We start from the raw sequence: 27,552 nt of genomic DNA, 5'->3' as shown, positions 1-27,552 counted from the left end.
GTTGTCTGAAAATGTCTTGTTTTATTTAAGGACAAAAATTGAGACATAACATATACATTTTTACATGGAGAAAAAAATACCAGAAAGGAGTTTACAAAACCGTCGTCACTGACATTATCATCCAGTGGCTCTGGGGCTGTATGGGGTGGCAGCCTGTGGGCTGCCTGCAGGTGGGCCCAGGTCCTAGAGACCTAAGGCAAGCCAGTTTTTTGAGATGTCCCCTCAGTCCACACACCCACTTGTACCACCTGTGGTGGACAGGGTACAGGTTTTAACTCTGAACTACTAGGTACCCATCACAGTGACACATGTCCTGGGAAATCCCAAGGACTAGAAGAAGGTGACCTAGTCTCTACTTGAAGTATGGGGGGAACTCTGGAGGATTAGTCTGGAACTCTCAAAAATGTGGCTCATCAGTCCAGTCTGAAGGATGCATTTCTGGACTGATTCCCCCTGCCCTACCTAAGAGTCATACAAGCTAGATATTGCTGATGCGAGAGGCGGGGGCAAGGAAAAGGCCAGCTGTCCCTCAGGAAGTGAGGAAATCAAAACAAACAGGACCAAAAACAAACCACACCAGAACAGTGCGACCCACCCTCCTAGAAGACTGCCAAAGGCTGGTCAGGACAACTTGGGGTCAGTGTCCTCGAGCTCTCCCCATCCCCAAATCCCAACCAACCCCATTGCACATTCAGTAAGTCTAAAGAGGAAAGGGTTCAAGGAGCACCCCAGAGGGTACTGCCCACACCAGGAGGGAACGGGTCTAAAGGGTTGTGAAACTGTGAGAAATGTAAGGCTGGAGCAACCAGGCCAGAGGCTCTGGAAGCCCAAAGAACACCCGAGACTGACCTGGGGAACAGAGCCCAGACTTCAGCTCATCTAAAGGGGAGCCCTTAGACCACCTCCTCAGCCTGGCTAGGAAGGAAGAGCGGGCCTGTGGAGCCAGATGCAGGCCAGGCCTGCTCAGGTAAGAGTGGTGTCTCAGGACCCCGACAGAAAGAAAACTCCAGCTGTGGTGGGCCCAGGGAAGCTGGCGATCCCAAATGTGTACGTGTGTGTGCGCGTGTGCGTGTGTGTAGAAGAGAACTTCAGTCCCACTGTCTCCAGAGGGACCAAAAACCCTACCAAACCACCACCAGAGAAGGAATGATAGCTTTGTTTTCCTCTTTTCTCCTGTGTAAAAAAAAAAGTCCCTGTCCCTCCCTCCCCTTTCCTCAAGTGGAAGGGACAGCTGGCTGCTGAGGAAGGAGGAAGAACCACGGGCGAGACCCTCCCCAGGTCTGTGCTGGGCATAACCACTGCGTAAGGCACCCACAGAAAGTGCAGCTCAGAAGGCAGGTTGAGAGAAAGGGCTGGGCCAAAGGGAGGAGAGGCAAGAGGACTAATTCCCCTGGAAGGCTCCTCGGGCAGCAGATGAGGCGGCGCTCTGGAAGGTCCTGCTGCTGAAGATGCCCTGGGAAAACTCCTCTTGGGCCTGCTGGAAGCTGGCCCCAGTCCGGCGGTACAGCGAGTGAACCTGTGGAAAGAGGCTACGGTGAGAGAAGCCCGCCCTGTGGGCCACCAGGAAGCCCAGCCTGCTGACCTCCCACCCAGAGCCTTGGAGGGAGCTGCGGGACCTCTGGGGACCCAGGAGGCCATAGCGATGGACATCTCCATGGAGAAGGCAGGAGAGAGGTGCCTGCTTCCTCGGGTCTGCTGTTGGCCCAGCACCACCACTCACCCGCTTCAGGAGGAAGAGTGAGAGCACGGCACAGAGGGTGAAGAAGCCAGCCACCACCATCATGATGATTGACACAGCCAAGTCTTCCTTCAGTATGGACAGGGCTGCGATCCAACCACTGCAAAGGGAGGAGGCCAGAGGGAGCACAGTGGGAGTGGGTCCCAGGGCTCCCTGGAGGGACTCTTCTCCCAGTGGCCACTGTGTGTGGAATACTACCCAGGCATCTTCTTGCAGCAGAACTCTGAGGGCCAGAAATCCTTAGCCTGTGAGAGGCCAGGCTTCTGTGAAGGCCCTCAGGCCACATACTGCCCATGAGGAATCTTCTGGCCATGTGAGGTCTTGAAGGGAGGATGTGGCTGCTGTCATGACAGGAGGAGCACTGGGTGGGGCCTTTCCCTGTGCTTTGGGGGCTCCGGGGACATGGAAAGCCTGGCTGCTCACTCCTGAGGGCCCTCCCTCTGGAAAGGAAAGTCACTGGCCAATCCGCTCCATTCATCCTGTCACCTCAGCTCCTCCCACTGGGGCCCAGGGACAACCCCTCTGCCTCCAGTCAGTCATGTCTCCTCCTTGAGCCCCAGTGTCCTCATCTATAAAAGGGGATAGCCTCACACTTTGACTTAAAAAATTACTACAAAGCTACAACTATCAAAACAGTGTGGAACTGGCATCAGGATAGACATACAGATCAATGGAATAGAACTGAGAGTCCAGAAACAAACCTATATATTTATCATTGACTGATTTTTGAAAATCCCCCACTGAATGGAGAAAGAATGGCCTCTTCAACAAATGGTGCAGCAACAACTAGATATCCACATGCAAAACCAGTGAAGTTGGACCCTACCTCAACCAGACACAAAAATTAACTCAAACCTAATAACTAAAGCTATAAAACTCTTAGAAGAAAACAGAGGTAACTCTTCATAACCTCAGATTTAGTGATGGTTCTTAGATATGACATCAAAAGCGCAAGCAATACAAGCAAAAAATAACTTGGATTTCATCAAAATTAAAAAACTTTTGTACATCCTACAGAGTTCCTGCTGTGGCACAGTGGGTTAAGGAGCTAGCATTACTGCAGCTGTGGCATAGGTCACAGCTGGCCTGGGAACTTGCATATTGCTGCAGGTGCAGTCAAAAAAGAAAACCCTAAAGACTCCACACAAAAACTACTAGAACTGATAAACAAGTTCAGCAAGTATCAGGATACAATATTAACATATACAAATAGATGCAGGAGTTCCCACTATGGCGCTGTAGGTTCATGATCTGGCATTGTCTCTTTGGTGGCACAGGTTTGATCCCCGGCCTGGCACAGTGGGTTAAGGATCTGGTGTTGCCCCAGCTGTGCCACAGGTCAAAGTTGTGGCTTGGATTCAACCCCTGGCCTGGGAACTTCCATATGCCACAGGTGCAGCCAAAAAGAAAAAAAGAGAGAGAGCATTTTGGGGGGGGAGGGTGTTGCCCTGTGGCACATGGAGTTCCCAGGCCAGTGACTGGGTCCAAGCCAGAGTTGTAACCTATGCCACAGCTGCAGTAATGCCAGATCCATAAACCACTGCACTGGGCCAGGGATCAAACCCACTTAACCCGCTGCCCCAATGGGACAATCAAATTTTTTTTTTCTTTTCTGGCCACCCTGCAGCATACAGAAATTCCCTGTCTAGGGATCAAATCCGAGCTGCAGCTGGGGCTCACCAGGCTGCAGATCAAACCTGCTGCACCACAATAGGAACTCCCAATAAATTAAAAAAAAAAAAAAAAACTTTGTACACCAAAGGACACCATCAAGAATGAAAAATATGCAGGAGTTCCCATCGTGGTACAGTGGTTAACGAATCCGACTAGGAACCATGAGGTTGTGGGTTCGATCCCTGGCCTTGCTCAGTGGGTTAAGGATCCGGAGTTGCCATAAGCGCTGGTGTAGGTTGCAGACACGGCTGGATCCCGCATTACTGTGGCTCTGGTGTAGGCTGGCAGCCACATCCGATTAGACCCCTAGTCTGGGAACCTCCATATGCTGTGGGTGCGGCCCTAGAAAAGGCAAAAAGACTAAAAAAAAAGAATGAAAAACATGTGGAAAGGAAAAAAACTATACATTACATATCTGATAAGAAGCTCATATCCTGAATATATAAAGAACCCAACAACAAAAAGACAATGTGATTACTAAATTAGCAAATGAATTTTTTTTTACTGCATCCACGTCGTATGCAAGTTTCTGGGCCAGGGATCTAGCCTGCACCACAGTGGCAACCCAAGCCACTATAGTGCTAACACCAGATCCTTAACCTGCTTGCACCATAAGAGAACTCCAGCAAAGGATTTCAATAGACATTTCTCCAAAGAAAATATATAAATGGCTAAACAAGTACATAAAAGATGGCCAATGCATTCATCATTCAGAAAACAGCAATAAAAAACCACAATGAAATACCATACTTCTAGACTGGCTATTAATAGGGGAAAAAAAAAAAGGAAAATAATAAGTGTTGGTAAGGATATAGAGAAACTGGAACCATCACACACTGCTACTGGGAATGAATGGTTCAGTTCCTTGATAAATTACATAGAGAATTACCATAAGACCCAGTAAGGAGTTCCCGTCATGGCGCAGTGGTTAACGAATCTGACTAGGAACTGTAAGGTTGCAGGTTCAATCCCTGGCCTGGCTCAGTGGGTTAATGATCCGGCGTTGCCATGAGCTGTGGTGTAGGTCCCAGACGAGGCTCAGATCCCGAGTTGCTGTGGCTCTGGTGTAGGCCGGCAGCTATAGCTCCAATTCAACCCCTAGCCTGGGAACCTCCATATGTCGCAGGAGCGGCACAAGAAAAAGGCAAAAAGACCTAGTAATTTCATCCTAGGATACATATCCTTAAGAACACAAAATGGGTACTCAAAAATTTCTACACAGATGTTCATAGTAGCACTATTCACAGCAAAAAGGTAGAAACCCAGATCCTATCAACTGATGAGTGAGTGGATAAGAAAATGCAGTATCTCCAAAAATAACGGAATATTATTCAGCCATGAAGTGGAATGAAGTACTAATATGAACCTTGAAAACAGTGTGCTAAGTGAAAGAAGCCAGGTGTAAAAAGTCAAATGCTGTATGATTCCATTTACATGAAACGTCCAGAACAGGCAAATCCAGAAAGATAGAAAGCAGTTTAATGGCTGCCAGGGGCTCAGGGAAAGAGGGAATGGGGAATGATTGCTTAATGGGTATGGAGTTTCCTTACAGGGTAAAAATGTCCTGGAATTAGACAGAGGTGATATTCGCACAACAGAAAATGCCACCGAACTGTATACTGAAAATGGTTTAAGTGGTAAATAAAATGACAAATTTTATGTTGTGTGTATTTTACCATCAACAAATAAGGCAGGGGGCCTTATGCCGACCCAACTGTGGGTGCTCTGAGGAGAGACGAGAAAGGCTTTGGGAGGCTGGAGGCTGCAGAGCTCATCCAGGCAGACCCAGGCAGGGCAGTGAGGGGAGGAGCCAGGACCAGAACTCAAGCCTTCCAACTCCCAGGCCAGGGTGTAAACAGCAGTTATTAATCATAGCCCTTTACCAGGATCTCACTTAGGGTAATGAGTAATGAAACTGGGTCACCAGTCAAAGAGAAAAGGGGCCAGATTAGAAAGAGCAAGGTGAGAAGGAAGAGGGGCAGGGGGGAGGGCAGTGTGCACTGGATCGGAACATGAGGTGAGTCACCCCTCCCTACCACTCTGGATGTGTCAGCTCCACTGAAGGGAGGGGACCAAAATAGTGCAGCCCTTCCAGGCTCAGGCTTTCAGCCAAGTGCCAGCCTGACCTTTCTGTAATGTTCCCTGTGCACTGGAGCAGAATCAGCCATCAGCTTTTCTTTCTGAGACTAATTCTGAGCTGAGCACTGCAGCAGCCAGGACACTCAAGTCAGCTATATGCTCAAGGAGGGCAGCCAGAAGAAGCCAATCCACAAGGGGCACGGGCTCCATCTCCTGAGGTTACAGGGCCTCTGAGAAAAGTCACGGCTCAGAAGTTCCCGTCGTGGCTCAGTGATTAACAAATCCAACTGGGAACCATAAGGTTGCGGGTTTGATCCCTGGCCTTGCTCAGTGGGTTAAGGATCTGGTGCTGCCATGAGCTGTGGTGTAGGTTGCAGATGCAGCTCGGATCCCGAGTTGCTGTGGCTGTGGCGTAGGACGGTGGCTACAGCTCGGATTCGACCCCTAGCCTGGGAACCTCCATATGCCATGGGAGTGGCCTTGGAAAAGGCGGAAAAAAAAAAAGACCAAAAAAAAAAGTCACAGCTTAGAGTTTGCAAAGGCCAAGACATCCATCAGCAGCCGTACAACCCCCAGGGCTAGTCTGGGGCCTGTGGAAGCCAGGAAAAAAGGACATGACAGGAAAAAAGGAAGAAGAGGCCATCAGTACAGGACACAGCCCTGGTAGCCTAAGAATTTAGGCCAAGTTCACCCACAATACCCCAGAAAATGGTGAGCAAGGCAGGACAGTAAGTGGATGGGGGCACTCCCTTCCCTCCCTTCTCCCCACATGTCAGAAGACAAGTCATCTGTGGGAGCTTCCTGGGAGCAGGGAACAGGGTACAATTCCCTCTGTGCTGCCCCAGGTCTCACCTGTCCCCCAAGCTAGGGATGCCGACCAACTGGATGATGTAGATCCCTATTTGACAAAAAAACACAAAGAAGAACACGAAGAAGCTGAAGGAGTTGTCGGACCTGTAGAGAGAGAGGGAAATGAGAAGTCACTAGAGGGCCTGGGCTTCTTCCTCACTTAGAGCCAGAAGGCAGGGTGCGGGAGCAGACAGAGTTCTGGTGGGGCAGCCACACTGTGCACAAGGACACAGACACGCAGACACTCACCACCATAATCAGAAAGGGCTTGCCTGCCACTGCTTTCCAATTTAAGAGGTCAATGTTTGACCCCTTCCTCAAAGAGCTAATAAAGTTGCTCACCCAAAAGACAATATGAAGAGCCTAATAGTTCATCTCTTGGAGTACTTACTTGCATTTTATAACAGGCAAGAAAATCTAAGCCAAAGGTATAAATCCCTAATAATAAAACTGTAAGAGTTCCAATAGTGAGTCAGTGGGTTCAGGATCTGGAAGTGCCACAAATTGTGGCATGGGTCACAGATGCAACTCGGATCCAGTGTTTATGTGGCTGTGGTATAGGCTGGCAGCTGCAGCTCTGATTTGACCCCTAGCTCAGGAACTTCCACATACCACAGGTGCAGCTGTAAAAAGAAAGAAAAAAAAAAAAGAAAATGTAGGCCTGGGTCGAAAAAAAGGTATTCGGGAAGTAAAAAACATTAGACAAAGCAATGACATCCTGCTGTAGAGCACAGGGAACTATATCTAATCACTTGTGATGGAACGTGATGGAGGATAATGTGAGAAAAAGAATATATATACGTATAACTGGGGACTTTTGCTGTACAGCAGAAATTGACAGAACACTGTAAATCAACTACAATTAAAAAGAAAAAAAAGGGAGTTCCTGTCATGGCTCAGTGGTTAATGAATCTGACTAGGAACCATGAGGTTGCAGGTTCGATCCCTGCCCTTGCTCAGTGGGTTAAGGATGAGGCGTTGCTGTGAGCTGTCGTGTAGATCACGGAGGCGGCTTGGATCTGGTGTTGCTGTGGCTCTGGCATAGGCCGGCAGCCATAGCTGTGATTAGACCCCTAGCCTGGGAACCTCCATATGCCTAAGGTGTGGCCCTAGAAAAGGCAAAAAGACAAAACAAAAAAACAAACAAAACAAAAAACATCGGACCAAACTGATGTTTTGAGAACCTCTATCTCTGTGTCCTGGAGAGCTAGAACACAGTGAGGGTGCAGGTTCTGCCTGCTGAGTGCATGGGAGGGTTCAGCCACTGCCCTGCCCCCTCTTCCAGGGGCCTGCTGCCTCCCTATGCTGAAAGCATCAACTCTGAGGCACAATTTTAAAAGCCCTGTGAGGTGGATTCATTAATGTCCACAGTATCTACTCCAGGTCAAACAAATAGTGGCACTCAGTGATGCTCGAGAGCTACTGGGGAGGTGGGGAGGGAAGAAATGGGTGTGGAGAGATATGCCATTGAGAGCTTATCCAACTCTGACTGTCAGAGAAGTCTGATTTCCATCAGAGAAGCACCCTCTTCCTAGTACTAAAATCCCACCAGACAGACTGGGAACAGAAGAAAGGCAAGTAAAACTCCCGATCCCTTCTCCAGGTCTCCTGTGCCTCATCCAAGGACATGGCCCACAGCAGACCTGAAGACAATGGCTCCAGAGCCCTGTCTGCTCTTGCTATAGGTAGGAATGGGAAAGTCTGCTCTAAGACTGGGATGGGGCCCCAGGACTTATGGCCCTTGGCTTGCTGCTGGGGATGCCAGCCATACACTCACCCCTTGTCCCAGCCCCACTTACCTAAAGGCCTTATAGATGGGTCGGTACCAACAGAGGAAGGCACAGGGGGTGAAGATCACAAACCACAGGATCGAGAGGCCAAAGTCTACTCCCCTGCTGGTGTCAACTAAGAACCACGCCAGGCAGGCAAGCAGGTTCAGAAACAGAGTCACTGAATGCACTGAGGAAGGAGAGGGAGAGAGAGATGGGCTTAAGCCAGGGTGACTGAAGGGCTCCCCAACAAGGCAAACTGCCCCCAGGAGAGGAAATGAGGTCCATGCTGAGAGAGCAGCTGCAGAAATACTAAAGGAACTCGGTCTGTACACCAGCGGGGTTAGCTCTCAAATCCGGGTTTCTGGGACCATAAAACCAGGGACCAAACCAAGTTCCTAAAAGGTGATGGGACAGCCCAGGTATCTGAGAGGTGGCAGTGGAAAGGCAGATGCAGACCCAAGGACTGATCCTTGAGAATGAAGTCTTTCTCTCAGCAACTTTTTCCCCTGGCCCTAGACAGCCCACAATGGAGCTCCAAGAAGTCTTTTATCCCAACTCCTAGGAGCCGAGGGGACTGTGGGGAAGGGAGGCTTTGCCTAAGGAAGGCCCTTTAGTGCAGTGAGCTGCACAGGAACTTAGAAGCCCCCAGCCGGTCCCACCCTACCTGATCTGTGGCCTGGACTAGCCCTTTCGGGGAGGTTCCCAGGCAGGGAACAGACTGCAGAGGGCCAGTCACGTGGGAGAAGGCACCCCCACCCCGCCCCAGCACTGAGGAAGACTGGAGCCAGCCAGGGAGGAGGAGCCAGAGCACGGATAGGGCTCTCAAGTCATAGCCCATTTCACCCTGGAGCTCAAAGGGGCAGGAGCAGGACTCACACATCCAGAGATAGTAGAGCATCTTGCATATCCGCTGGTAGTCAGCAGGGATCTCTGTGGAGAAATCCTGATAGAAGCAGGGTTTGATGGGGCACCATATGGGCAGAGGTGGCCAGTTGTTCTCTCTCACTGTTTGGAAAGAGGTGAGGAGGTGAGCCGGGCCTCAGCAGGGCACGGCAGAGTGCACACACCCGCTCAGTACACCACCCAAACCAGGGCTAACAGAGGGGTACCAGCAAGTGGGGCTTGTGTCCCTGGGTATGGGGCAGGATGGGAAAGGGTGATGGGACACAAATACCATGAGCTCATTCCAAGATTTGGACCCCTACTGTCCTGGGAAACACAGCTCAGCGGCCCAAGTGATTATTTTTATTAACAAACAGCCCATAGCACAAGGGGTCAACCTCATGAGTGAGGAATCCTGGGACCAGCGCCCCCACTCTATCGAAGAATTCTAGAGCTGAGGAGTATAGAAATAACCTACATCCACTAGGATTACATGGCAAGTCTCCTGACCTCCACCTCACCGCTCTTCCCCAAGACCAAGACCATTCTAAGATGAACAACAGCTCAGCAAAGCTCTGAGGCTGCCCCAGAGCAAGCGGGCTCAGACAACTCCTCAAGCTGGGCATGATGGCCCAGTCCCATGCAGCCTCCCGTACCATGTAAGCTGGCCACAGTGTTCTGCAGCTCCCGCTCCTTGCGTTCCAGCTCAGCCGCTTTCCTGTCCAGTTCTTCCTGCTGCCGGAGCAGGCTTGCCTGGGCTGCGGAGGCCACAGCCTGGAGGAAACAGAGGTGAGGGGCACCCAGACACAAGAGACAGTGTCAGCCTGAACATAAGTCAGAGGGGCCTTGCCTCATGCAGGGAGAGCCCACCCAGAGGAAGTGCCAGCCCCCACCTCTTGGGTACCTGAGACCACCACAGAGAGGCCAAGGTGACCTGCCCCTGCCACCTCTCACCACCCCTGGCCCTTAGCCGTTACCAGGACTCTCCTCTCCCCTTCATCCCTGAGCTTGCCATCAAGGGGAACTAGCCCCCATATCAGAGTCAAGGCAAAGTTCACTGAAGCCTTTGGGGTAACAGCAAAGGGAAGAAGACCTCACAAGAGACTAACTTATAGTCAGAAACCCAGAGACCCAAGCCTGATTTGAAGAGTTTGTGTGCATGTGCATGCATGTGTGCCTGTCTGTGTGTGCATGTGTGTGTGTGTAAGGAAAACAGTACAAACCAGCTAGCAGTGACAGGGAAGGGAAGAGACTTGAGGGAAGCCTTGGGGACCTGGAGCCTCAAGGATCTATATTTAAGCACCTCCCCTTGCCCCAGCCCCAGCAGCTGCCCAGAGGTCCACCTGAACTGTGACTGGCTATACCCCAGGATGGCCCCTCACGCTTGACCCTGCTTTCATGTGTGCAGAGTCCAAGCTCTATCCTTCTCTAGGCAAGGCAGGCCTCTGGGTAAGGCAGCTAGGAGACTACACATGAAGCTGCAGAAAAATAGGCTTGGGCCTCATGTTCCATCCCAGGGCCCTGCTCCCCGTGTTGGGGCCCATTTCCTCCTAAAGTCTACAGTCCTCTTAGGGAGTAGGTATTAAACTGGTCATCCCACAGGATGACATGGAAGGCATATGTGTACATGTACGTACACACGTGCGTGTGCACACACACTCCACCATCCCCCCAAAAGAAGTTCTCCAGGGAGCTAAGGCTGCCTTCTGGAGGTAAATACCAGGCAGCAGGGGCAGAAGCAGAACCGGAAATCAACTGCACTAGACCACCCTGAGAGTCTAAGCCTCCTCTCTCCAAGTCTGCAACTTCAGTTGAGCAGGACTAGGTCCCTATAGCCCACCACCCAACCAAACAGCAAAGTCACCTCTGCCTCCAAGCCTTACTTCACCTCCACAGGGTTCTGGGGCCAAGGGTGGGGCCCAGGTGGGGGCAGCACATTCAGAGCACGTCCAGTCAGAAGGCAGGAGCTGCCTGGGGCCCCCTGGAGTCCACAGCCCAGCCTGAGCAGGCTCCAGGCGCCCTGCCCTCACTCTTGCTCATCTGCACTTGGCCTACCTTGGGAAGCTCTCGCATGTAGCTGTCTCTGAGAATACTATCTCCGCCTAGGAGCATCTGCCTCTCTGAGAGCTCGCTCACTGCCAGGAATCTGGAAGGCAGGAACCTGCTGGCCTGTCTAAGCAGGAGCTGCAACATACAACTCCACTGTGGGCCATGCTCACCGGGAGCAGCGAGGAGCGTGGGGTAGGGCAGTGAGGCGTGGAGGGGAGTGTGGCACAAAACAGACAAGATTCACAGTATCTGGTGAAGAGACGAAGGCAAACAGGAAGGCAGTGAAGGGACAAAGGCAAACAGGAAGGAGTAAATGAGGTTAAAAAAACACAGAGAGAGGAGTTCCTGTCGTGGCGCAGCAGAAACAAATCTGACTAGTATCCATAAGGATGTGGGTTCGATTCCTGGGTTCGCTCAGTGAGTCGGGGATCTGGTGTTGCTGTGAGCTGTGGTGTAGGTCGCAGATGCGGCTCAGAGCTGGCATTGCTGTGGCTGTGGTGTGGGCAGACAGCTGCAGCTCTGATTCAACCCCTAGCCTGGGAACCTCCATATGCTGTGAGTGCTGCCCTAAAAAAAAAAAAAAAAAAACCCAAAAAAACAGAGAGAGAGAGAGATTCTGGGCCATGAGGAAGACAGAATAAACAAAAGGCCTGAGAGGATCTGAAATGGCACAAAAGGGGCAAATACTTGCTCTGACACCAAGGACGCTGGTCTGGTGAGTAGAGCATATTGTGGGTGGTGGGAGCAGGGTGGGGGGTGAGGATAAAGGTTGGCAGAGCAGACCCTCCATATGCAGTGACCAACTCCAAAGAGATGATCAAGGGAGCCAGGGATGAAAGCCCTCTGCCCACCCTCGATCCTGGGGCTATTGATCTGGGTGCATCCCTTTCTGGAAGTAAGAGGCCAAAGGGACCTTGTCAACAATACCTGGGGGGTTGGCTGAGTTGGCTCCACTGAGGGCTGGAGAACTGCTGGCTGCGAGGGCCCAGGAAGCTGTGTGACAGGAACCGTTGTTGCTGCATTTGTCTGCATGGGGCAGATCAGAGCAAGGAGGTGAGTGGGCCTCCACTAGTTGGCCATGTGGGGACAAACCCACAGAAGGGTGAGTGATGCGCCCTTGCCCATGAGGGGCCCTCCCTCTGGGCCTCCCTCTGCAGCTTCTTGACCAACAAGCCTCAGGGTCCAGGCAATGTGATGCCCAACACAGACCCCTGGGCTGTGCTGGAGAGCCCCTAGCAATTCCTGGCCCTCTTCCAGGAGAGGCCCAGATTGCAAATCTCAGGGGAGAATGAATGAGTTCCTCATCCTTACTGCACCCCAAGTTCACAGTAGGTCTGTCCCTTTGAGGAAGGCACCTTCTCAGCCTGTCTGTGTCTCTGCCAAGGCTCCTTACTCCAGAGATGCCAGCACCACCTAGGGGACCCAGGGACTCAGAGAGCAAGCTCACCAACCTCGGAGAAGGGGTTGAATTCAGCCAGGCCTCCTTGTGGAGCATTGGTCAGCTGGGTCACAGAGGGATCCTAGAAGGTGAAAAAGAGTCATTTGACACTGGGGAGAAAGGAGAACCGTGGTGAGGTGGTGGGGCATCATCGTCTCTTGGCCCCTCCCAAGGATGCCTGGCTGAAGTGAAGCTGCTGATGGCCTTTCCTAGCGCCCACAAAAGCCTCTCCAGAAGGCTCCTGGGCCTGGCCCCTGACACACCATAGCTGCCATCTCTTCTCTAGTTCTGAAAAAGGAGGGGTTCAGACCAGATGACTTCCCAGAAAAGACTCAGAGTAAGGCTTACACTCTGAGACCTGGGAATAGACACCATCCATGTTCTTATAAGTGCTCTTTATAAATTCAAAATAGTTTATTTACCTCCAGGGAGGGGTTTTTTGGGGGGACTAAAGGAGGTAGTGTGGATGGATAATTACTTTTCACTTTATAATCTCTCTATATTCTTGGTTTTTTTTGTGGCATATGGAGGTTCCTGTAAGAGAACCCATGGGAACCCGTGGCATATGGAGGTTCCTAGGCTAGGGGTCTAATCAGAGCTGTAGCCGCCGGCCTACACCAGAGCCACAGCAACACGGGATCCGAACCGCATCTACAACCTACACCACAGCTCACGGCGACACTGGACCTTAACCCACTGAGCAAGGCCAGGGATTAAACCCGCAACCTAGTGGTTCTTAGTCGGATTCATTAACCACTGAGCCACGACGAGAACTCCCTCTTGTTGTTTTTGGTTTTTTTGCTTTTTAGGGCCACACCCTCGGCATATGAAAGTTCCCAGGCTAGGGGTTCAATCAGAGCTATGGCTGCCAGCCTACACCACAGCCACAGCAACACAGGATCCGGGCTTCACCTGTGATCTACACCACAGCTCACGGCAACACCGGATCCTTAACCCACTGAGCGAGGCCAGGGATCAAACCCAAATCATCATGGATACTAGTTGGGTTCATTACCGCTGAGCCACAATGGAAACTCCTCTCTGCACTGTTTTATTTATGATTTTACAGAAAGCATTTATTCTTCTTATTTTTTAAAGGGAAGTTTAGGGTTCTGGAACAAACACATGCTGCTGGCTGCCTGTGCTGATTTTATTACCTCGTGCACAGTTGCTAGGAATACAGATATGAAGGACTCAGATGAAAAGCCAGGAAAATGTTTTGGGTTTGTTTTTTTTTTTTTTTTCAGATTCTTTTCAGAAAATGCAAAAACGTCCTTAGAACACAGACTTTTCCTGAGTTTTCAATCTCCCCTTTCCCATCTGATTTCTGCCGAGGGCAATCCTCCGGCCTAAGGCCTCATGGGGTCCCTACCACCCTCTCCAACCAAGCGGCCTCTGTGTGCTGGCCTGGGGCTGGGCTGGCTTCATCCTGCCCTTCATCCAACAGAGCTCCTGTGCACCCCCTCCTCTTCCCAGGCAAGAGGTGTGGCTCAAGTCCAGTTTAACAGCCTGGCCTTTGGCCCCTGGGAGAAATAGCTGCCACCAGACTCTGCCAAGGCCCCTGTTTTAAGGCCTCTCCTAGGCGCCGCTGTCTGTACACCTCACCCCCAGTCCCTGATGACTCGTCCAGATGCTCCTGTCCTTCCTGCCCCGCTTCCCCTCCACCAGGAAGCCTCCATAGACTGGATTTTTAAACACAATGTTAACAGGAGAGAGACCCTTGGGGAACAACCTTTTTTTTTTTTTTTTTTTAAGGGCCGCACCTGTAGCATACGGAAGTTCCCAGTCTAGGGGTCAAATCAGAGCTGCAGCTGCCAGCCTACGCCACAGCCATAGCCACATGGGATCCAGGCTGCATCTGCGATCTATGCTGCAGCTTGTGGTAACGCCAGATCCTTAACCCACTGAGCAAGGCCATGGATCAAACCTGCATCCTAATGAATACTAGATGAGCCCCTCATTTTAATTTATTTATTTATTTTTGCTTTTTAGGGCCACACCCACGACATATGGAGGTTCCCAGGCTAGGGGTCAAATTGGAGCTGTAGCCGCCGGCCAACGCAAGCCACAGCAAGCTGGATCCTTAACCCAGCCAGGGATCGAACCTACATCCTCATGGATGCTGGTCAGATTCGTTAACCACTGGGCTACCACTGGAACCCCCAAGCCCCTCATTTTTACATGTGGAAATGACATTCTCCATAGTGCAGTACTTGTCCTAGGTCTCAAAATGGGAGCTGGCTCTCTATTTCCAACATTTATAGAGCTGAGGACCAGTCAGCTATGAATGTGACTTTTTCACACATCTTGTCACACATCTTCCCACTGAGGCCACCAGCTTAGAGGACAAGACTGTGTTTGAAGGGCCCCAGGGCCTAACCCAGAGCTGGGCACACAGCCTCAACTCATTTCCTATCTCTGGATGAGCCTCAGCCTCTGCATCCCACCCAGTCTCCTGTGCAAAGAGGCAGTGTGGCTCTGTCCTTTTTGCTGGACACTATCCCTGCCAGTGGCTTCTACAACTCGCACAAAGTGACAACTTCAGGCTCCAGAGGCCCCTGAAGTTGGAGGAATTGGCCTTGGGGTTATTTGTTGGCTGAACAACTAGTAGATTTCTCCCAGAATTACTAGACTGGCTTCCTGCAAGAATGATTTGAGGCTCAGAATCTGCTCCCCTTTCAGACTCAGCAGACATCAAGCCACAGGAGAGTAAGTGAGCTGAAGTCACTGAAATCCGATCCACTATCCAAGGAACTGGTTACTCAAGTCTGTCACCAGAGGAGAAGGACAGAGGGGTGGCTCTGGTGCAGTTTCAGGTGCTGGCCTACATCCCTGGCTAAGGTACATGTGTTGGCAGCTCCAGACCCATGAAGAGATGTCATTTCCTTTACCAAAGTCAGCCAGAAGAGAAGTCTGGGGGCTGGGGAGCACTGACGACCCTGTCCATGCTGAAACCTCCTCCTTTTTCAAAAATCTTGAAGGCTTGTCCCTGAACCCCTTGCCAAACTCACCATAAACAGATCCTGTCTCCACTAGCAGGCTGTAAACGCTGCAGCCAAGTGCTTCTGTATCTAGCTCATTCTTCTGGCTCCCTAGTACTTGGTGAAGGGCCTGATGCACACAAAAGCTCGGCTAATGTCTGAGAATAAATGCTGCATGCTGTAGGCCCTTCTCTACTTTCTCTAGGAGGTACTGCCCAAATGCTAGGGCACAGAGAAGGGGAGGGCCACTCACATCACAGCAGGAGCCCTGGGGCCCAGAAGCACCTTGCCTGGGAAAAGGAGATATGGGTACTTTCCATCAGAGAAAACCAAGGCACATTCTGAAAGATGTACATGGCTTCAAGAGAAGCTGAGGCTTGGAGAGAGAAGGAAGGAGGAGGGACTGAGAAGGGAGCTGACATTTACTGAATGCCTCCCATGTGCCAGCAGTGCTATTATGGAATTCTAGTCATTCCAGAACTGGCCACTGTGGCAAGCCATCAAAAAAGAAGGTTCTACCAGAGCTCCCATCATGGCTCAGAGAAAAAGAATCTGACTAGCAACAACGAGGACACAGGTTCAATCCCTGGCCTCATTCAGTGGGTTAAGGATCCAGCGTTGCTGTGAGCTGTGGTGTAGGTGACAGACATGGCTCGAATCCTGCGTTGCTGTGGCTGTGGCGTAGGCCGGCGACTATAGCTCTGATTGGACCCCTAGCCTGGGAACCTCTACATCCTGCAGGTGTGGTCCTAAAAAGACAAAAATAAAAATAAAAATAAAAATAAAAATAAATAAAAATAGAAGGTTCTACCAGCCTTTCTCAAGAAAATTGAGCCCCACTGCCCTCAGGCATCCACTGTCTGCAATGACTTGACTCCTCTGCTGTGCATCTAGAAAAGGCCTGGTTATGTTCCGTCCTGGGAGAATGGAGAAAAGAGTCGCTCCAATCAGCTTCTGTGTTCTGTGGCTCAGCTGAGGAGCCCTGGCTGAGAAAAGTTACACCTTCTCATTTAACCTCAAGACCACCCTGTGAGGGAGAAGGCTCTACAGTTGGCAGATGAAGAAAGCCCCAGCTCAGAGGGGGAGTAGCTCATCCAAGACCTCAGGGGTAGTGGCTGAGCCTGACTTTGAAACCAAGTGTGTCTGTCTCTAAAGAAAGTGGTAAACCTGAGTGGGCAGTGAGCCCCAGAGCTAGGCATGGGGGCGGACCAAGAGAAGGTGCCCTGTTGGTGTGGGGCTGGCTGGGTGACAGGGCACCATGAGTGACTGGGATGACTGCTTCTGCTTGACTCTTTTGTTTGTTTGCTTGTTTTGTCTTTTTTGGTTTTTTTAGGGCCGCACCTGCAGCACATGAAGTTCCCAGGGTAGGGGTTGCCTCAGGGGTACAGCTGTTGGTCTGTGCCACAGCCCCAGCAACATGGGATCTGAGCCTCATCTGCAACCTACACCACAACCACAGCTCACAGTAATGCCGGATCCTTAACCCACTGAGCGAGGCCAGGGATCGAACCCACATCCTCATGGATATGAGTCGGGTTCGTAACCTGCTGAACCATAACAGGAACTCCCTCTGCTCAACTCTTTACTCACGGACTTCAGAGCAGTCTTTCTTGGCAAACACCCTTGGTAGGACACATAGCTTCAATGAGGACCCTCAGCTTTTACTGAGTTAAAAATAAAAAGTCAACAGCAATGACCTTCTTTCCCACTCACCAAGTGTCAACTGGCTTGTTAAGTGGGTCAAGCAGTTATTTAAAAAGCATGGTGAGAGCTAAGTTTCACCTACAAAGAAGTAACCTGACACATCCTGGGTACCCAAAGGCCTCAGACTGGCTCATGCCCTTTACTGAATTTATAACAAAGAGAACGCCCCTGAACTCAGATCTTTTCATTCAGCAAAGAGTCACAGTGTGAGGGACACACCAAGAGAACAGGGCACAGCCCTTTGCCCTTCTGAAGACCATATCTGGTAGCTGGACGGCAGGCACACAGCCTAAGACAGGAGGGGAGGGGAGGCCCCAGGAGGGTGTTTCAGGAAGGGGAGCAAAAACCCAGTCAGTAATCTTAGGCCACCACAGTTCCGGGGCAAGGGGAGCCCTCCGTGGAGCTGGGGTGTAAGGGACCTAAGAAAAAGAGGCAGCACAGTCAGGCTGGAGCTCTGCTGGGGAAGGGCCTTGAAAAACACACTTATTTTCCCTGGTTTGGCAACCCCTTTCCATGCACGTCCCATCTCCTGGCTGTGCTGGAGCTTACTGTGACTTTCTTGTTTTCCCACCCTACACTCCACCCCAGCTCCTAATGTGTGGTTTATTTCAGGCTCCAAATAAACACATTAAATAAATAACCTCATGGGCTAACCAAACCTTGGCCACCTCTCTCTTGGGGGGCAGAGAGTCACCAGGACTTTGGAACCTCTGTGAAGTCCTGTTTACTCTGGCGACAAGGCTGTGTGTTATAGAACAAGAAAGAGCAGTTATCCCCAGACTGACTGGCTGGGTCCCAGGCGCATAAAGAGACACAGTGAACCTTGGTACCCTCTGACCCAGAGCCTGAGGATCCATGATGAAAATATATAAAAATCTGTACCTGCAAATGTACTCATTGCATAAGTATTTACAACAGGAAAAAAAAGCAGGAAATGACAAATATTCAGTAACAGCGAGCACAAGTACATTTGGGTGCACATCCCCTTGATGGCCTAATCAGCTACTAAAAATCACAGCTAAGAACTCAGGGCAGCAATACACAAAAGGCTTGGTTATATGAATAGCGGATGATGATTCTGTCAAAAGTACTCACCCATAAAACTCACATCTAAATAACAGACTAGTAGAAATATGGATGATTTATTTTGTTTTCCAAATTTTCTATAACATGATTATCTTTTTTTTTTTTTTTTTGCTTTTTAGGGCCATACCTGCGGCATATGGAGATTCCCAGGCTAGGCGTTGAATCAGAGATACAGCTGCTGGCCTACACCACAGCCACAGCAACCGGGAACCTGAGTCGTGTCTATGACCTATACCACAGCTCACAGCAACACCAGAAAGCTGACCTACTGATCGAGGCCTGGGATCGAACCTACATCCTCATGGATACTAGTCAGATTTGTTTCCACTGAACCAAAATGGGAACTCCCTATGATGTGATTATCTTATGTTTATGTTAAACACACGCTTACTGGGGTTTTTTTTGTTTTTTTTTTTAAGGGCTGTACCTGTGGCATATGGAGGTTCCTAGGCTAGGTGTGGAATCAGAGCTGCAGCTGCTAGCCTACACAAAGCCACAGCAACACCAGATCCGAACCCCGTCTGCAAACTATACCGCAGCTCACAGCAATGCTGGATCCTTAACCCACAGAGCAAAGGCAGGGATTGAACCTACATTCTCATGGATCCTAGTGAGGTTCATTATCACTGAGCCACAACAAGAACTTTCTTTCTTTTTTTTTTCTTTTTTTTTTTCTTTTTTGTCTTTTTTCCATTTATTGGGCCGCTCTTGCAGCATATGGAGGTTCCCAGGCTAGGGGTCTAATTGGAGCTGTAGCCGCCGGCCTACGCCAGAGCCACAGCAACAAGGGATCTGAATCACGTCTTCGACCTACACCACAGCTCATGGCAACACCGGATCCTTAACCCACTGAGCAAGGCCAGGGATCGAACCTACAACCTCATGGTTCCTAGTCAGATTCGTTAACCACTGGGTCACCATGGGAACTCCTTTTTTTTTTTTTTTTTTTTAAGCCATACTCACAGCATGTGGAAGTTCCATGGCCAGGGATTTAACCCATGCCACAGCAGTAACCAGAGTCACAGCATTGACAATGCTGGATCCTTAAGCCACTGAGCCACCAGGGAACTCCATACATTTATTTTTAAAAAGAGAGCCTGAAAACCCACCAAATGAGCAAGATGCACCTTGGGGGCCTCCCTGCCTGCCACAGCAGTGGTGTATAGAACTGCCCAGAAAAGTGAGTCTCACTCACTCCCCTGCCTGGGATTGAGGCCCTCCATGACCTGGCACCAGCCTGTCCTCTCAAACGGAGCCCCCTGCCATCTCCTTCCAGCTCTGTTTACTCCCTACACAAACTATTCCACACCAAGCACAGGGCGAGGGCACCAAGAAAAAGCCTTGGTTCCTGCCCTCAAGAAGCAAATAGCACAGAGAGCAAAACAGAAGCCAGGTCAAGAAGTGAGAGCACATGATCAGTGCTGTGACAAGAGGAGAGCAAGTGCAATGGGCTCTCAGAGGAACGAGTGAGGAAGCTGTCTGGAGATTCGGGGAAGGCTTCACAGAGGTAGTACCCGAGCTGGATTTTGAGAGATGAAAGAAATGTAGCAAGCACCAAAAAGGGAGAGAAGAAAAGCATTTGCAAAGACACAGCATCTTTTTTTTTTTTTTGTATTCTTGCCATTTCTAGGGCCACTCCCACGGCATATGGAGGTTCCCAAGACAGGGGTCGAATCTGAGCTGTAGCTGCCAGCCTATGCCAGGGCCCCAGCAATGTGGGATCCGAGCCGCATCTGCAACCTACACCACAGCTCATGGCAACACCGGATCCTTAACCCTCTGAGCAATGCCAGGGATCGAATGCACAACCTTATGGTTCCTAGTCGGATTCGTTGACCACTGAGCCATGGGAACTCCCAAGATACGGCATCTTTAAAAAGAGCTTAAAGGTGTCCTGCAGACTGTGGAGCAAGGGACAGGAGCCAGGAGCAGCAGGAAGCCAGCCCGATGAAGAGGTTGGGCCTGACTACAGGAGTTTGGACTTTACCCTAAGGGAAAACCAGAGATTGTGAGTGGGAAATGCCGTGATCATCTCTGCCAGCAGGGAGGGGAGTGTAAGGCGAGGGGAAGGTGGATGGCAGAGGGTGACTGGCTGGGACATAAAAGTCCACGTGGGGACAGCAAAGACTGAACTAAGGGATGACACTGGGGGTCTCTCTACCAGAGACCCTTCTCAGGTAGCTGCCACAGGCTCATCCACTCTCAGGGTTGGTTGGGGGTATGGAGTTACTGCAGGGCAATGAAGGGGAAGGGAGGAGAAAGGAGGAAGTGGAGTGACGGGAGTCGCTAGCTCGGGGGAATGGTGGACAGAGCTGCCCCTGAGCAGGACAGGTGGTCATGGGGGAAGAGGAACGGGTTTCTCAGGAGTGGGAGCAGGGAGAAGATCCGAGAAGATACTGAGTTGCACTGGTTGGAACGGGTGGAAATGTCCAGGTGAGAGTGGAATATACTGGTTTGAAGCTCAGGAAAAAGGTGAGAGCTAGAGTTCTAGATCTGGGACCACTGGTAGGTGGATGCTGTTCTGAAACCACAGACATGGGAGGACTTACTCTGAGAGGTGTATGGTGGGAACAAGGTCAAGGACAGAACTCCAGGACACCTCTAAATGTATGAGACGGGAGGTGAAAACAAGCAGAAGGAGGTGAGAGTTACCAGTGTAAAGAGGCCAAGGACGGAGAGGATTGCGAGAGACTGGCCAGATAAGCATCTGCGTCACCAGCAGCTGACGTATTGCGGGCCCACAGTCCCCAAAGAGACCACAGGATCCAAAAGTGAGGAGGCGCCTGGGCTGCGGGGGTGACCTCGAAGGGAAACAACTTTCGGTTCCTGGTGCTCCTTCACCTGAAATATCCTCTCGTGCCACATGCCAGGCTTTCTGCTCTCAGCTCAAGCCCTTCATACCACAGGAGTCTGCACTGTTCCTCCTCGGGGCCTCACAGATCCTCTGGTCAAGTTTTCACTGCCCTTATCGCACCACGGTGTGTTGTCATGATCAGCGAGCATTTCTTAGCTCTCCTGCCAGATCAGAAGCTCTGGCAGGCCATCTGCCCATTTACCTTGGTCACCTGCACAGGCCCTTCGAGCAGCAGTGGCTCGGTGACATGCACAAATGTGTCAGCATCTCAAAGGAGTGCTGCCGGTCAGGTCACACCTTGCTGATTAATGTGTATGGCACCCTTCCCTGAAGCAGCATCAAGTACCCCTTGTTTGCCTTAGTTAAACAGTACCAGGAGTTCCCATCGTGGCGCAGCAGAAACAAATCCGACTAGGAACCATGAGGTTGTGGGTTTGATCCCTGGCCTGGCTCAGTGGGTTAAGGATCCAGAGTTGCCATGAGCTGTGGTATAGGTTGCAGACGAGGCTCAGATCTGGCGTTGCTGTGGCTGTGGTGTTGGCCGGTGGTTACAGCTCCGATTAGACCCCTAGCCTGGGAACCTCCATATGCCACAGGTGTGGCCCTAAAAAGACAAAAAGACCAAAAAACATACAAACAAACAAAAAAAAAGCACCATTTCTCTAAATCCAGGATTATCCCATACCAAGTGGCTCCAAAAAAAACTTAACAGAAGTATAGCATCAAAGTTCAGTGCTTTCTAACACCAAGCCTAGCTCCAGGCACCAACCATGATGGTAGGGAGACCTTCCCTGCCCCCATCTGGGCAGCTGTCTGGAGTCAGTTAAACTATATGAACTTTGTCATTTTCAGATTTCTTTTTTTTTTTTTTTTTTGCTGTTTCTTGGGCCGCTCCCGCGGCATATGGAGGTTCCCAGGCTAGGGGTCCAATCAGAGCTGTAGTCTCCCGCCTACGCCAGAGCCACAGCAACGCGGGATCCGAGCCGCGTCTGCAACCTACACCACAGCTCAGGGCAACGCCGTCGTTAACCCACTGAGCAAGCGCAGGGACCGAACCCGCAACCTCATGGTTCCTAGTCGGATTCGTTAACCACTGCGCCACGACGGGAACTCCCATTTTCAGATTTCTTGAGACAAAGCTCCTGTTCCCAGGAAAGTTCCACCAGGTCCAACTGGTGATTTCATGAATTCCCAAAGCCACAGTCAAGCTGGAGCCCACCCTCTCTGAGAAGTGACAGAGTCCTCAGTTGTCTGTGCTGGGAACTTCATGTAACTCTGTTCACACCCAAATCACGTTGCTGCCACCACTTTTTCCTCCTACAGGAGAGAAATGTTTAAATCCTTGGAAAGCAGCCACACCACCAAGATTATCTTTTAACTGCAAGGAGGCAACGTGTGAAAGTGATATGGTGTGATATGGCAATTCACAAACACTGAAAGGCTTTCTCTGCTCAGCACCACCAGCTAGTCCACTCCCCCTCCTGCCTGGGGTAACCTGGCAGAAATGCCCGAGTAGGAAAGCAGCCCAGGCTTTTGTCTGAATGACCTGCTTGTTAGTGGACTGCTGAAAAATACAATGGGCAGTGCAATGTCTACCTGTAGCCCTCAACCTCTTCATCATTCGACAAGACTTACTGAGAAACTTTGGGGAACAGACATGCTGGAATCAGGTGAAAGCAGGACACCCGTGTAGCCAGATGGTACAAAGCAGATGTGCCATAATTCAAAGAGGGACTGGGGAGTGCCAGTGGAGTTGGGAAATCAACCACACTTGGCTTACACTTTCCTGCTTCCTCCTAGGAAGTTTTCTTTTTTTTGTTGTTGTTTTTTTTTGTTTGTTTGTTTTTGTCTTTTTGTTTTTTGTTGTTGTAGTTGTTGTTGTTGTTGCTGTTGCTATTTCTTGGGCCGTTCCTGCGGCATATGGAGGTTCCCAGGCTAGGGGTCGAATCCGAGCTGTAGCCACCTGCCTATGCCAGAGCCACAGCAACGCAGGATCCGAGCCGCGTCTGCAACCTACACCACAGCTCACGGCAACGCCGGATCGTTAACCCACTGAGCAGGGACTGAACCTGCAACCTCATGGTTCCTAGTCGGATTCGTTAACCACTGCGCCATGACGGGAACTCCTCTGCAGGAAGTTTTCTAATAATCCCACTATAACTGCACACAAGGAGGAGGTCATAAAAGCCCATGACCACAGTGTGGGGTGGGGATGGGAGCAGGGTGTGGATCAAGAACGTGCATAAGGAAGTCAACTTAAAAGGCACACCAGGACTTTCAGGGGATATTTAAGAGTTAGCAGAAAAAGGACTCCATGGTTGAATAACTTTGAGAAATGCTAGGTCAAACAAAGTTGAGCAAATATCTTTATTGTAGGATTTCTCAGAGCCTTTAACAAACTAACAAGCCTGGTCAATCTTCAAGAAAAATGATTCCCAAATTCATTTAACCACAGAACTTGGAGCACCTTTCAGGACCGGTATTAATCAGAACATGTGCTGTTTTAAAGTACTGTCTTAAAAAGCACATACAATTCATATTGTTCCAGCCCCAATTTCTGAACTGCGCCCCCCCCCCACCAAAAAGCTTACTTAATATTAAATTGTTACTTTCACCCCACCAGTACTCTCATTTTAAGAATGGTGACAGTGATGATGACATTACATTCTTTCCTTAGCAGCCTAAATAACCCCAAGGCAGTTTAAAACAGCACTGCCCTGAGAATGACACCCAGAACTGAGCCCCTTCCTGCTTCAAGTTAGCTGGGGACTCCGGCATGTCCCACCCTCACTGAGTTTTCAGTTTCTTCATCTCTCAACTAAAGGGGTTAGCAGAGATTTCCAAGGACGTTCTCGGTTCTAACAGTCCACCATGGACTCTAAACACTAAGTATATTTTCGTAAACCACATGGAGTGAAGGCAAAAAAAATTAACTCTGCTCTGAAAGCTGGCTAGGTGTGCCAGTTGCTGAGTCTATCGCCTCTCCGCCTGTTCTCTCCTGAGCTCTGTGCCAACACCCTGGGTAAATGAAGCTAGGCTCACACCCAGTCACCCTAGGGCTGCACCCTCCCAATGTTCCAGCCCTGGCAGTCAGGGAAGTGGCATACACAACCATCACAAAGAGAGGGAGGGTAGCTCTCCAGGAGAAGGAGACTGGGGGTCTCACGTTCTAAGTTCCTTTTCCCCCACACAGCTATACACCAAGAGGAAAAACCCAGCCCAGGGTCAGGAGAAGCAGAATCGCAGCCAGCCAGCTCTCTTCTTTCCACACAGAGTTCCCCACCAGATGTTGCTCTTTAAGGACCACAGCTGTTTCCTGTCCTGTCATATCCTGGGGCTGCCTGGACAGACCGTCTCGCTGGAATGCAGAAGCTACTTCTACCACAGTTTGCACAATCATTTCTGGAGCTGCAGATGTGGTTTAAGACTTTCAATATAGGGCAGAATTCAGGCCAACTATCTTGCCCACCACTAGCACTGGGGACAAGCTCTCTCTACATATTTGGACAGCTGACTGCCTCTGTCAGATAGCAGCGGATATTTTATTTCTGATTCTGACAGGACCAAAGAAAAAAAAAGGCATATCATTACAACAGCACACAGCCAAAGGGCTATTAGATCCTTACTAAAACCCAAACTCCAGTATCATGCAGCAGTTTTATAATTAAAGCAAAACAGTTATCTGAAAACACTGACAGAAAAAAAAAAGAAAAAGAAAATGGAAGTTCCCATTGTGGCATAGTAGTAACAAACCCAACTACTATCCACGATGACACCGGTTTGATCCCTGGCCCTGCTCAGTGGGTTTAGGATCCGGCATTGTTTTGAGCTGTGGTGTAGGCTGGCAGACTCAGCTTAGATCTTGCGTTGCTGTGGCTGTGGTGTAGGCCGGCAGCTGCGGCTCCAATTCAACCCCTAGCCTGGGTACCGCTATATGCTGTGGGTATGACCCTAAAAAGACCAAAAAAAAAAGCAAATATTCTTTCTTTACTCAAATAGAGATGACTGCATTACATAAGAGATAAAGTCCTTCAAACAGTTCCGTCAAGAAGCGTTAAGTTATAAGAGGAATGTTAGGAATTCCCTGATGTTACAAAGAACAAGCTACCAAAACTTGCCTTGAGGGCTTCCATTGGCTAAGTCACCTTGAGACCAAGAAAGAGGCATAAAATGTCCATTCTCTGACATTCATTCTAGTCTCCTTTGTGTTTGTTCTGACCCTTGAAGGTGGATTCAAGGCGGGAAAGCTCATGCTGTGAGGTGCAGCAAGGACCCCTCCAAGGACTCCCCCTACACCTGCAGGAAACTTGGAAGTTGCCAGTGACCAAAAAAAGTACAAGCAGGATGAGTTCATCTGCCTGGTGACATCCTGACAAAGCAGAAAGCTCAGGGCTCATAAATCACCCGTCAGCACAAGCAAGCTTCCCGAGAACTGGTTTTGGACAGACATGAAACGAGAGGCACGGGAGCTTTGGAGCTAACTGGAATCCCAACCCTTCATCATGAGTAAGAATACCCCTGTGCTCTTAGCTCAAAGGCAGAATGGTTTTGACTTTGAGTAGGAAGTTTGTTTTCTCCTTGATTATTTGTTCAAAGGGTCAAGGCAGCTCATAGGTCAGGGCATCTCAACTACCTCGCCATCACACATAGATCCATGAGACCAACATTCCTTGTGCTTCAAGATCACCAGAGGCTCCGCACTTCTCCTCCCTCTCTAACCCGGGCTCTCCCATCTAGCCAAAATCCAGTCAAAAACAGACCCACAGCCGAGGTGTGGAATTGTTATCAAGGCCGTATTTCAGCTTGGGTTACCAGACTTCCTTTCCTGATAAACCTCAGCGGCTCTCCTACACCTTATACAGTAGTTGGCTGTGTCTGTGTTGCGGCGGGGTGGTCTTGGGATTTTCTCCATTTCACCCCAATTATAGGGTTCCACCACCTCATTAGGTTGCTGCCATCTAAAGTGACTCAAGGCTGGTGTCTCCCCAAGACTGTGGGATGTAGCCACACTACCCCCTCAGGTGAAATCGCTTCTCTCTCTGAAGCTGAGGATCTCCTTGATCATGTCCTTCCTCAGCAGTGTCCAGTTAGAGGGGCTATGTCTGGGGAGCTACATGGTCCCACCTCTTTCCAAAGTACAGCGCCCCGCCTCCTCTGCTATTCCACCTGCTGATAGTCCCGCCCCCCAGGAGCTATGATAAGCCAGCCCTCAGAGCCTGCTCTCCCATTGGGCAGATAGCCCGTCCCTCCTATGCCACGTCTCCCGGCCCTGGCGAAAGAGGCCAGGGCGGTGCGGCCTTTGGCACTAGAGAGCGCTATAAGATTAGGACTCTACCTGGAAAGGGTTTACGTCCACTGGGTCCGCGAAAGGGTTGGTGTCGAAGGCCGACATGGCGATCGGGGTCCAACGGGCTAGCTCCGCGAGCGTTTCTGCCTCTTGGCACCCAGACCCAGCGGCGCTCTTCTTGCAGACCCTCCACTTCCGGGAGCGAGGCAGCCGTTCTGGCGCAGGCGCAGCATCCTCCCAGAGGGGCGTGGTGGTGTGACGTAACAGAAATCCGCTCCGCCCTCCTGCCCAACCCAGTATGGAGCAGCTCGTGGGCGTTCCGCTTCCATCAGCTGCTTCCCTGTGCTGGTGCGTTTAGGGTCTGGGAGACCCCAAGGGACTTGAGAGAGGCGGGGCTGGAGCGTTCCCAATTGCTTCTCGGTCAGTTAGCTTTCAGCATTGAGAACTCCCCAAAGTAAACTCAAGTAAACTTCCCAAAGTGGGCCTGGAAACTTAACCCCTTAACTTCCTTGGAGGGCAAGTTTAGGAAGCATGCACAGGTTAGGTCCGGAAACAGAAGTCTAAGCCTATGGCGAGAGTAGGGAATAGAGTTCCCGACCCAGAGAATTTCGCCAGGCTAGGAAAGTGTTCTAGTGGTAGCAGCCGAGCAGAGAGGTTCTTTTAAGAACCGGCAGTGCTGCTGTTCCCGACACTAGCTGAGCCCTGACTTTCAGGCCTTGACCCCTAATGTCAAGTTTTATCTTATCGTTTCAGGGATGAGGATCCCTCAGCCCGGTCAGATTTAAGGCCTGAGCAGGGATTAACCTGGGGATCAAGCATTTATCTAAGCAAGTGGGAGTTCAGCAATAGAACCATCAGCCATGGGAGAGATGGCTGATTCACTCCCCACAAACTCACCTTATTTATTCCTGCCTTTTTACAGTTCAGCTGCCACTGAATCCAGCCAATCATCCTTTACTCTGGATGAGTACAGGGCTGCTAATTTGTCTATTGTACGTGTTGTAACCAGAGATCCATTCAAAGGAGGCAAAATTAGTAGGGAACTTTCTGTTTAAAACCCTTCAATTATTTTCCATAGAGGCCCAAATTCTAGTTTGGCCTCTAGGTCTTAACAAGATCTGCCCCCACCTATCAACTCTTCTCATTCCTTCTTGTGCCT

The 27,552-nt window shown here is 50.4% G+C and overlaps 1 protein-coding gene across 2 annotated transcripts; it reads right to left on the bottom strand.

The window, feature by feature from the left end:
* Nucleotide 1: 1 nt before the first annotated feature.
* Nucleotides 2–26,630, bottom strand: SCAMP2 (secretory carrier membrane protein 2). 2 transcript variants are annotated; one of them, XM_047795477.1, is made up of 10 exons: nucleotides 26,442–26,630; nucleotides 12,495–12,563; nucleotides 11,971–12,069; nucleotides 11,050–11,178; nucleotides 9,651–9,768; nucleotides 8,989–9,117; nucleotides 8,140–8,299; nucleotides 6,344–6,445; nucleotides 1,721–1,838; nucleotides 2–1,516 (listed from the first exon to the last, which is right to left on the bottom strand). In XM_047795477.1, the coding sequence occupies exons 1-10, from the start codon at nucleotides 26,496–26,498 to the stop codon at nucleotides 1,382–1,384; spliced, it is 1,116 nt and encodes a 371-aa protein (XP_047651433.1). In that variant the 5' UTR covers nucleotides 26,499–26,630; the 3' UTR covers nucleotides 2–1,381. The 2 variants fall into 2 exon arrangements, with proteins under 2 accessions (XP_047651433.1, XP_047651432.1); XM_047795476.1 differs by lacking the exon at nucleotides 11,050–11,178.
* Between the last annotated feature and the right edge of the window lie 922 nt (nucleotides 26,631–27,552).

The sequence above is a fragment of the Phacochoerus africanus genome, chromosome 9, assembly GCF_016906955.1.
Source record: "Phacochoerus africanus isolate WHEZ1 chromosome 9, ROS_Pafr_v1, whole genome shotgun sequence".
In the NCBI taxonomy this organism is placed as follows: domain Eukaryota; kingdom Metazoa; phylum Chordata; class Mammalia; order Artiodactyla; family Suidae; genus Phacochoerus; species Phacochoerus africanus.
This window is presented reverse-complemented; position numbering and strand designations above follow the sequence as displayed.